We start from the raw sequence: 11,947 nt of genomic DNA on the forward strand, positions 1-11,947 counted from the left end.
ATATGGACCTTTTGCACAACTTCTTCCTCCTACACCACCATAGAGCTTTTCATGTATAAACGGTGAGTTACAGAATGAGGAAGTTTTATAGAGCAGTATAGAGTGTTAGTAAGATGCTAAGGCTTCTAAAGATTGCTTGCATATCTAATGGATTGAAAATATTAGTTGCTAGGCTTATGCTTGCACTAGAACCATGTGTCTCTGATGGTAAAATATATACAGAGATGCGAGCTATTTTGGGGACGTTTGTTTCATATTTTTATAAGAATGAAAATGAAAAATATAGCTGTTATGGGTCCTACACAAAATATAAAAATTCAAATTTGGTGACTTAATATGATGGATAATGATCATATTTTTCATTTTAATGGAGAATGAATAGAAAACAAACAGGGGCTAAATCAACAGAGAATCACAGTGATCGTAGCAAATTTTGTGAAGGTCTCTTACTAAGCCCCTATTTGGTTTGGATAAAAATAAAATTTTAGTAGATTTTGATAAAAGTTGTAGGTCCAATGAAATTTGTGGTTGAAAATGAGTTTTAAGAAATATGGGCTAAAAGGGGCTAAATATGGTTGCTTGAGATACTTGAGATATTTAAAATTCAAGCAACTTATATTTTGGCCAACATTGAAATAGACGGGTAAAATATCCAGTTCTGTGTATCTAAGATATGGAAAAGATCTGGTATTTCCCGGACGACTGATTGAGGAAGCCGGAAATGTTTATGGTGGGAAGGGCTTTACACAAGGTTGTCAAGCCTTTGGAGCTTCACCGGATAAAAAAAAAACACTTCCCCAAGAGAAATTTAATTTACATCTTGGAAGTCGATGGACGGATATGATATTGGAGCACAACACAACTGAAGATGCATTGAGAGGATTGCTAACGTTGCATATGCTACAGATATACAGAAGTCTTTTAATGCGTCTAGTGAGATCGTATTGCAAAATGGGTATGAGAGGATGAATAACGTGTTTTCTCCCTTTCTCTCAGAGCTTCAGTCTAAAGGGTGACATACCGATCGTTTTCTTAATGGGTCGGGATGTCGTTTTTCTTTATAATGTCGTAGTACATGGTGACTTTTTCAAGAAATTTTGCCTCTTTTGAATTTTCTTTAATTTATTGTTGAAAGTTTTCCTAATCTAAGGCTGCTTAGATAAATTAAATTATCTTACTTGTATGATTACTAATGCTACAGCCCTACTGCTTTAATCACTGTTCAAAATGGAGTGATACATCATTCTCTAGTAACACTTGAAATAAAAGCATGATTAGAGATAAAGTTAAATGATTTTTAAATTTTTCTTGTAAAAACGTGTTCGATATGATCATTTTTCAAGTTGGTCTGGATAATACTTACTCGATCATTTTCTCAAGTGGGTAGAACTTATATTCCACCAAATCGTACATTCAATTAGGTTTGTACTTTACAATTTATGTTATAAATTAAACGAATAATTTGGATCATCAAGAGTAATTAATAAAGAATTGGATGATGTTGCATTGGGTTTAGGCTCTTCAGAGTTCGAATTACCTAAAAGATGTCTAAATTCTAATCAATTTTCATCTTCTCTCCAGCAATATAATAAGGTTCGGAATTGTATTTGTTTGAAAAATTTGTTTGGTATGATAAATTGTACGAATTCGAGTCGGTGAATTTCCAAGTACAAAGAAATTGACAATTGCTAACAACATCATGTCGAATAAAGTGTACAGATAAATTGATTGTGGACAAATTTTGGTGATTCTTTTTAAGTTGATAGCTATGTCCAATATATTTAATATTGTGAAGAGTAATCCTCTTCTAACCCAGAGGGCCGACCACTAGATGCAATATCGACACTGAGAATCTTACCTAATATTTTTTATTAATACTTTTTCTTCTTTATGGCGAAATGAGTTTTAATTTCAAACACATCATTCTTGTTCAAGATATGCTCTACAAATATTGTTTTGTCATCGGTGGCGGATCCAATACTTGACGAACACTTGCGGCGGCGCGTGTTGGAGCCATTGGAGCAAAAATTTTTTGTTGACAATAAATAAACTTTTTAACTTATATTACTGATAGTTCATTTTAATTTCAAATATCTCTTATAGCTAAGTTGATTAGAGCTTCCATGTACACGTTGGAAGTCTCAGGGATCAAATTTCTTACCAATCAATTTATTGTGCAATATTTTTAGTTCTATAAGCTTTTATCAAAATTAATGCAATAGGGTGGGCACTAGAGAGGATTCAAACGTGTGGGTTCTTGTTAGGATTATTGAAAGCTTGACCATTATGGCACTTATTGAAATTTGACACTAAATTTAACAAAATAATACGTGTTAGGTTTGAGTGGTTTAAATGCAATTGTAAATATTCAAACTCGTGCTCTTCATTTGAATTATACAAAACTTGACAACAATGTCATTTGGCGAGTATGGTTTATTCTTATAACAGAATTATATATTTTTAATTTGAACAAAATAATTGTTATATTTAAATTTTAGGCTTTGTTTGATTCACATTTATTTCAAAATAAATTTCTCTTTCTCTTATTTTCAATAAAATAATATTACACGCAAATTCAAAAAAAAAAATTTTTTTTTTAACCACATCTTTTCAATCAAATCACTAATCCAAAATGCATTTTTTGAAAGAAAAAAAAAAGACATCAAATGGGTTTTTAATATTTTATTGTGGCCGACGGTCGACTATCATAGGTCAACAGCCACCCATGTTGATTCAAAATCCTGGATCCACCACTGTTTGTCATTCTATTTGACTCATTACTAGATTTATTATAAATTCAACATAATTAGATTTATTTTAATTCGAGAGTTCATGAAAAATAAAATTGACGAACTTTCAGAGTTTTAAGGGTATGAAAAATGAGGTGGGCGCATTAAATAAGTGTTAAAATTTAAGTGCTTAATCACTTACAAGTTAACTGTGAATTCTTAACGAAGCCGGCTTGGATTAATGAATCAAACTTCCACAATTTGCCACATCTTTTTAGCTTTACTCGTATCTTAGATAATTTGAGTATTCTTTTCGTATCTTAAAATTTAATTCTTGTTTCTAAACTGATCGAACTTCTAATCACATATTTTTGTTGGAATAATTAATAATTCCATATGTGGGCTTCACATTCGATTGCAAAATTTTACGGGTTAGATATATGGCTCATAATGATATTTGTGTTTGGACCAAATTTATTAAGTGATCAATTGGGCTTTTTACACCTTACGGGTTGTAATTAATTTGATGTGGTAATTTAAAGTATGTGGGTCGAAAATAAACCCTAATTAGAATTCTAGTTGTAATGGGACGGCTCAATTATTTCCTATATATAAAGGTTAGGTCCCCTCTCCTCTCTATATGTGTTTTCATTAGCTTGTCCCATTGATAGCTAATACTTTTGTGAGGAGCAAGGAGGGGAAGATCTTGTCTACTATTACTACTATAATTCGTATCAATGATTGAAGATTTAATTTTAACAATTTTATGGTACTAACAATTTTCATCAACTATTCAACTACACGTTCTATCAAGTTTCATTCAAAGATTGCCCCTCAGGGTATAGTCCAGTGATGCAAAGGACATGAGTGAGGTTATCTCATGAATTTGAACAAAATAATTGTTATATTTAAATTTTAGGCTTTGTTTGATTCACATTTATTTCAAAATAAATTTCTCTTTCTCTTATTTTCAATAAAATAATATTACACGCAAATTCAAAAAAAAAATTTTTTTTTTAACCACATCTTTTCAATCAAATCACTAATCCAAAATGCATTTTTTGAAAGAAAAAAAAAGACATCAAATGGGTTTTTAATATTTTATTGTGGCCGACGGTCGACTATCATAGGTCAACAGCCACCCGTGTTGATTCAAAATCCTGGATCCACCACTGTTTGTCATTCTATTTGACTCATTACTAGATTTATTATAAATTCAACATAATTAGATTTATTTTAATTCGAGAGTTCATGAAAAATAAAATTGACGAACTTTCAGAGTTTTAAGGGTATGAAAAATGAGGTGGGCGCATTAAATAAGTGTTAAAATTTAAGTGCTTAATCACTTACAAGTTAACTGTGAATTCTTAACGAAGCCGGCTTGGATTAATGAATCAAACTTCCACAATTTGCCACATCTTTTTAGCTTTACTCGTATCTTAGATAATTTGAGTATTCTTTTCGTATCTTAAAATTTAATTCTTGTTTCTAAACTGATCGAACTTCTAATCACATATTTTTGTTGGAATAATTAATAATTCCATATGTGGGCTTCACATTCGATTGCAAAATTTTACGGGTTAGATATATGGCTCATAATGATATTTGTGTTTGGACCAAATTTATTAAGTGATCAATTGGGCTTTTTACACCTTACGGGTTGTAATTAATTTGATGTGGTAATTTAAAGTATGTGGGTCGAAAATAAACCCTAATTAGAATTCTAATTGTAATGGGACGGCTCAATTATTTCCTATATATAAAGGTTAGGTCCCCTCTCCTCTCTATATGTGTTTTCATTAGCTTGTCCCATTGATAGCTAATACTTTTGTGAGGAGCAAGGAGGGGAAGATCTTGTCTACTATTACTACTATAATTCGTATCAATGATTGAAGATTTAATTTTAACAATTTTATGGTACTAACAATTTTCATCAACTATTCAACTACACGTTCTATCAAGTTTCATTCAAAGATTGCCCCTCAGGGTATAGTCCAGTGATGCAAAGGACATGAGTGAGGTTATCTCATGCCTTGTTGGCAGTCGCAGTGTGGGGTTCGATTTCTGAAACATGAAATTGGACTTTTTGTAAGCGCAGTATACAGACAGCTCTTGTTCCCTATCCTGTTTGGACACATCCTACGATTTACCTTCCTCAGAAAATTTTAGGGGCGAAACGGTAGGAGCGTTGAAGGTTGGGGTTAACCTTTTAAGTTTCATTCAAAGATTTTTCAAATCGTTTTTATTCAAGAGAAGTGACGTTTCTTTAACTTGTTCTGATACTACAACGTATGGTCCGAAGATGTATCGTACTAAAATAAATAAAATAATAGAACCAATAAACAGCTGTACATATTAAAGTTGTGCCGCAAAGTTTGAAGATTAAAAAAGATATTTGCAGAAAAAGCCAAAAATAACAAAAGAAAAATATTGAAAAACCTTGAATCAAGAAATTTGACAAGGACCATTCTTGCTGGGACACTACGAGAGTACAGCAATATGAGTTGTAAAATGCTAATTGTGCATTGAATTTTCAATTAGAGCCGACGACTAATATCGTAAATAGGGAATTAATTAATAAACTAAGAAGTTGAAATTCTTAAAGGTTAAACCCTAACTTTAAGGGTCCTCGACCACCCCTGCTTTGGAATATCGTGAGGGAGGTAAATTTCAGGTTATGCCTCCAAGGGTACAGGATGGAAGGCTGCTTGTACACTTACACTTACTCAAGAGCCAAATCCATATTTCAGGATTCGAACCCTTGATACAGCAGCCTCAAGCAAAGCTGGATTTCTCCACCCTCCCCTTCTTCGTTTATTTTATCCTAATATTTGCTGTGCTTTTCGGAGTTTTAAGCACTATTTCTACTTAATTAATTACCACTTAAATTATATTACTACAAAGTAAGCAGTTTTTTTTTTCTTTTATTAATGGTGGATACCGGATATAGTGTATAATTATATCACGTTGCCACAAAAAATAAAACTCTATATAGATATCGTTGTTCCCATTCAGAAAATGACATCTTGGCACGACCTAACATTTTTATATTTTATCAAGTACAATTAATTTATTAAAGAATTCGAGCTGCATGCCAATATCAATTACAATTGACTTTGTAGTTGGAGGGAGATGTTCAAAGACGTTCATAGGTTTTTGGCCATCAATGATTGATTGTGTGTAACTACAATAAATGACCACGAATCAAATTGGCCTTTTTTTTTATTTTTTTCTTTTTTCAAGGTTGCGACTAGCACAATAGGTCGGAAATCAACATTCAAAATGCATCATAATTATGTTGAACAATAAATTAGAGACTCTATTTTCATCTAGACGGATTTATTATATGACGAAATAAATTGATAAATTGTCCTTATTTGTCTCTTGTCAAATTTCCTTACAATAACTTACTTTTTAAAACTAGGGGTGACGGTAGTTTGGTTTTATTTCTAAGAGAATCGAACTAAATTGATGGTAAGTGGTTTTTTTATAATGAAATTAAAATTTTCAAATTATTAATATAAATTATAGAACAGAGTTCTTTCACCAAAAGTAAATACTCATGTCCAAAATCAAAACAATTTTAAACTTAATCCAAGACGAATGACAAGTTCAATTTTCATACATTATATTGTGTAAATTAGCAAAAATAATAATTGGATGGGTTAGATCCGGCTCTTGATTTTAGGATCCTAAACCATTTGAAATTTATATTGAATTGAACCGGTCCAATTGATCGATCCGGTTCTATTAGTTCTAGTTCTTCTGCTTGCCCTACTTTACGCATAATTAATAAGTTGAACTTTATTTGTATCTACCATTATATCCGGGATTATGTAAAAGTGTGGCAAAAGCTAAACGCACAATATTGAACAAAATTGAATAGTGGAGTAAATAATATTTTAGTTTAATTTTGTATCTTTCTGAATTAATTTTAACTAATTGTGCCACAATTGACTGTTTCTGTCCAATTGTTGGTAGAATGAAAAGGATTAGGGGAAGAAGGACCCACAATAAAGAATAAATTCGACATTCGTTTGAGATACCACTACTCGTGATCGACATCAAAAGAATAAGGTCTTTAAGGATATTTTCTTTTTCGTCTCGCCCTTCCTACCAATACTGTACAACTTGGATGGATATAATTAGTACCATAATTAGGGAATTGATTTAATAGATTAAGACAAAAGTTTGTAGTCCAATACTTCTACTTAATTGATTACCACTTGAATTGGCTTACTCTAAATTACAATGCTTTAAAAATCGGTCTGGCCAGTTGGTTCAATCGGAAAAATAGGTAATTTGGACCAAAATTGGTTTGGTTAAGCTTATAAAACCTCAAAGTAAAAACCCACCCCAAAACCCGTTAAATTGGTTGGTTTTTGAAAAACTTGTTACATGTTCCCGATTTAGCCAATTCAACCTATGTAAATGTATTTTTTAAAATTTTTAAACGTAAACATATTTTTTTATTTTTGTAAATCTATATTTTTAAAAATTTTAAAAATTACCGGTTCGATTCCGATTTGACCTCTTGATCCTTGATCCTTTCTTTTTTCAGGTCGATTTTTAAAACATTGCAAAATTAAGCAAATTGTTTCCATTTAATATTCATATTCAAAGAATACATCTCAACATTTCATATAAAAACGTAAAATCTTTGTTTTATGTATTAAAGAATTGTAACTTTATAGTTGGGGTGAGATAATTAATTCATAAAATTAGCCCTCTTTCTTTGACCGTTGTTGCACGAGTAAGGCTAAATTTCAAATAGTCCAATTTACGCACACTTTGACCGCTCTGAATTATCATTCTTTACATAATTAATATCAAGCGAAGAATAAAGGAGTTTCAGAATACAAGGTTGACTCGTCTCCTTCTTGATCCAGTGTCCAGCTATTCAGCATATTGAGATTTAACTAGTTGGGTTGGTCAAGAAATCATCCGAACATCAAAATCTATGTATGTGCACATAATTTGTGTATGCTAGACAGCTAGAGAGTAGAATCTGAAAGGAACTTTTCACTAACCTTTTACCTTAACGATGTCATTCTTGGGGATCGAGTGCAATGAGTTTTATCCACTTGTTTTTGCATACTGCAATGTCAATTTTAGGATTGAAATCGGTTATCTTGATTTTATAATATAAAAATGGCTCGAATTCAAACGATACATGCCACAAGTTTAGACTACTCGATCATTTTCCGTTTCTAATCTCAAAAAAGAAAACACCACATCGGAAAGTGCTCCAATTATTATTTTTCTTTTGGCCAAAATTTGTAAAATGATTTATAATACATATGAAAAAAATTATTTTGAAAGTCAAATGGTAATGGCTGGCATGCACATTTTCAATATATTGTCTATCCTTTAATTCTCCATTTTCTGCAGACAAGTATAATTCCACTATAGAGTGGCTTTTGAGGACAATATTTTTGTTAGTACAGAAAAGCACCCCACCCTTACCCCACCCACCAAATCACCCTCCTAACCGCCCCATGTTTGTAAGTATATGCATATGAAAGCATATATAAAAAATATTCTTGGCATCGACATCAAAAAATAAAAAAATAATATATATATCTCACGTGTTGTTTGACCATTTGGTCCAATTATTACTTCACTCGTAAGCTTCACATTTCCAGGAAATTTAACCTCGAGCGTGCATGGCATGGCAAATTTTAAAAAGAACTATAATAAGCCAAGGTGGTCCACTATTATTTAATATCAGAATTCAAATATATATAGCCACTGGTACCCTTGAATCATTTTTCATGAGTTCACAGCTCGTATAGAGATACATATAGATATATACATAGAGAGAGAGAGAGAGAGAGAGAGAGAGAGAGAGAGATGGGTCGAGCTCCATGCTGTGAAAAAATGGGACTGAAGAAAGGGCCATGGACTAAAGAAGAAGATGTAATTTTGATGAATTATATCAATCAAAATGGACATGGAAATTGGAGGGCTCTTCCAAAACTAGCTGGTAATACTTTTAATTTGCACCATTATTACAATAAATTTAATTTTTTTTTCCAATTTAATTTTCAAATTTTCATTTTTTTTTTTAATGATTATTTTAGGACTATTGAGGTGTGGAAAGAGTTGCCGGCTCCGGTGGATGAATTACTTGAGGCCGGACATCAAACGAGGAAGCTTCTCCAAGGAAGAAGAACACACCATCATTCAGTTACACGAAGAATTAGGAAACAGGTTTGTTGTTAATCATGTTTTTCCAAATGGGTTTTCATGGTGTTAAGCACTCGTATTTCTCATATCTCGGACCATGCTAATGGTATACACATAGCATTACCCTGGCAGTCCACATACAATAAAATATTCATTGACAGTGAGAAAATGTAACCATGAGGTGTACAAAGAAACATTATTGTTCTCATATTTGGGTCCACTTTCTACAATTGGTCAATATTTTGACTAATTATACATACTAGTGCTTAAGACCACTAAAACTAAATAGCGTTCTCGGGATTGTGCCATTTTCAATTTGGTGCCACCCTAGTTAAATTGTTTAGCCCGGTTTGGTAGTGCCTTTTAACTCAAAAAATTGATTTTTTAGATCGTTATTTCACTATTTCAATCGTTATTTTTTTATTTTTTCAATCACAAATGTCCCCTACTTTTTTTCCTAACAGTCAAAAATCAATTCTCATAATCATTACGAACGGGCCATTAGTGGCGTCTCGAGATACTACAGATTTATTGACATGAAATGAAAAATCTTGAATCTCACAATATTGTTTTTTAATGTTATCTTTGCAGATGGTCTGTAATTGCAGCAAGATTACCGGGACGAACAGATAATGAAATAAAAAATGTTTGGCACACCCATTTGAAGAAAAGATTGAATAAGAAATCAGAACCCAATTCGCCAATGCATTCATCGAGTAAAATGTCGTCCTCTACCACCGTGACTGCCGGCGCCAGCGCCGTCTCCAATTTGCCGGAAATGGATGAAAGTTTCTGGTCAGAGGTTTTTTCTGCCGATAATTCCAGTTTTGATCAAACCACAGATAAAAAATCAGAACCCAATTCGCCACAGCATTCATCAAGTGAAATGTCGTCCTCCACCGTCGCCGCCGCTGCCTTGACCCAGCTGCCGGAAATGGATGAAAGTTTCTGGTCGGAAGTTTTTTCAGCTGAGGATTCGAGTGTTACAAGTGATATTTCAGCTGCGAACAGTGTTCAAATCCCTTTAAATGTAATAGAAACCTCGTTCGCTTTCGATTCAATTAAGGAAGATGGCATGGATTTTTGGTACGATTTGTTTACAAGATCAGGGGAGTTAATTGAATTGCCAGAATTTGAATGACAGTGGTAGTTTTTGTAATTTTCTTTTTTTTACCCTTTTAACTAACTTTTGGGGGCAATATTCCATTTGAGTTCAAAAGAATTGTACGAGAATTTGTTTGCCCAACACAGATGTACATGTTTTTCCCCCCTTCCTAGGAAAGAAAAGAAGATGCAATTTTTTGCACAAAATATATTTAGCTACTATGTTAGTACAAATTATATAATATGGTTCACAATTTCATGCTCTAAAGAAAGAATTTAAAATCGCGAATATGACATTCATGTGTTGTGTTTGATAAATATATAGTTGAGTTATGACAAATCAATAACTTTTCTGGAACGATTACAACATAGTATATTGAAATAAAAAGGTTCGAAATAGATTTGCCGCATTGATTGTTCCATTGTCACAAAATGATTTCGACATTCAAGCATGGATCCCTAGTTGTTTCGATGGTAGATAGCAACATGAGCAAAGCACTTTGTTTCAAGGAACAATCGATTCTTATAGAACTCACCAAAATTGTCTTGCTCACTCAAACTATGTGATGAGTTTAGCCAGCACCTCAAGGTTTGAGCTTTGCTCAATGTAATCAACCAGATTCATGACTTTTTTTACATAGCTCCCAGAGTTGTAAAGATATAACATTTCACTATCTAGACCTCTGTGAATATAATTCTTTGAATTGTAAATCTTAGAGCACGTAGCAGGTAACAAATAGTTGCACCCTATGCCTCTGTTTGGTGGATATTAAATTTATATTTTTAGTAAATCATATGTTATCTATGGTACGAATCATTAGTAGGTAACAAATAGTTGCACCCTATGCCTCTGTTTGGTGGATATTAAATTTATATTTTTAGTAAATCATATGTTATCTATGGTACGAATCATTAGTGGCACACATTTCAACGAAAAATGAAAAACAAATCCCTTAAAAATTTGTTGGTCAAATAAGAATAAAAATATTTTTATCCTAGATCTTGTAAAAATTATTATTTATACGAGTCAATACTTCATTAATTGTAATAATAAAAGAAATAGGATTGCTTCATCATAGGTAACATGTTAAGTTGTCTACGAACTCGTATCCAATAGTACACTATTACAATCTTGTATTATCTAGTTTTAAAATGAGAAAATTGAAAAAAGAAAAAGGAAAGAATCTTGTAATTTTAAGATTAATAAAAATGTTTGGAACAATAATTGGACCGGAATGCTTGCTTTTCGCGATTCGTGCATTGAGATTCATATTAAAAAAAGAAATTCTTCAATGGAGTTTTCAAAATTTTCAAAGAAGTACATCGTAGTCCCAAATCTTTAAATCATAATAAATACATCCCTTTTGAAAATGGGCTATAGAGGGATCTTTGGACAATTTTTTGTTCAAAAAATCAAGCGTTTAAACTTAATTTGATCAATTTTAAAAAGGGCTAAATGATTTTGGGAAATGTATAGCAGATGCTTCGAATCTTTCAAAAATGTGCAGCGATTTCATAACTTTTAATACATATGCAAGGGAAGGACTTCTAATTATTTAATAATCTTTGAACATTTAAAAAGGATTAAACAATCTTTGACATTTAATAAATTAATACAATTTTAATGAATTAATTATCAAATTTCTTCACCACATCTCTAGTGGCCCAAATGGATTTAGATTATGGCTTTCTTTGTATTATAAAGCAACTTTTTAAAGAGTAAAAGTAGATTTACGATAATTAATAGAGATTTGAAGCTATCAAATTTAATATATATATACGCATGTGAGTGTTAGTGCAATGGATGATTGCTTCAACCAATTATACATCGAATTTAGCACGACTTCATCTGCATAAAGATGTCGACATCCTAAATTAAATTATCACGTTTTACATACATTATTATACCTCGAAAACATAAACAG

At 32.0% G+C, this 11,947-nt stretch overlaps 1 protein-coding gene and 1 pseudogene across 1 annotated transcript; both read left to right on the top strand.

The window, feature by feature from the left end:
- The first annotated feature begins 113 nt into the window (after positions 1-113).
- LOC111391934 lies at positions 114-1,096 on the top strand (annotated as a pseudogene).
- Positions 1,097-8,518: 7,422 nt separating this feature from the next.
- LOC111391938 (transcription factor MYB14-like) lies at positions 8,519-10,241 on the top strand. The gene is made up of 3 exons (XM_023017224.1): positions 8,519-8,715; positions 8,813-8,942; positions 9,510-10,241. The coding sequence occupies exons 1-3, from the start codon at positions 8,583-8,585 to the stop codon at positions 10,057-10,059; spliced, it is 813 nt and encodes a 270-aa protein (XP_022872992.1). The 5' UTR covers positions 8,519-8,582; the 3' UTR covers positions 10,060-10,241.
- Positions 10,242-11,947: the final 1,706 nt, after the last annotated feature.

This window comes from Olea europaea, unplaced genomic scaffold (assembly GCF_002742605.1).
Source record: "Olea europaea var. sylvestris unplaced genomic scaffold, O_europaea_v1 scaffold858, whole genome shotgun sequence".
Taxonomy (NCBI): domain Eukaryota; kingdom Viridiplantae; phylum Streptophyta; class Magnoliopsida; order Lamiales; family Oleaceae; genus Olea; species Olea europaea.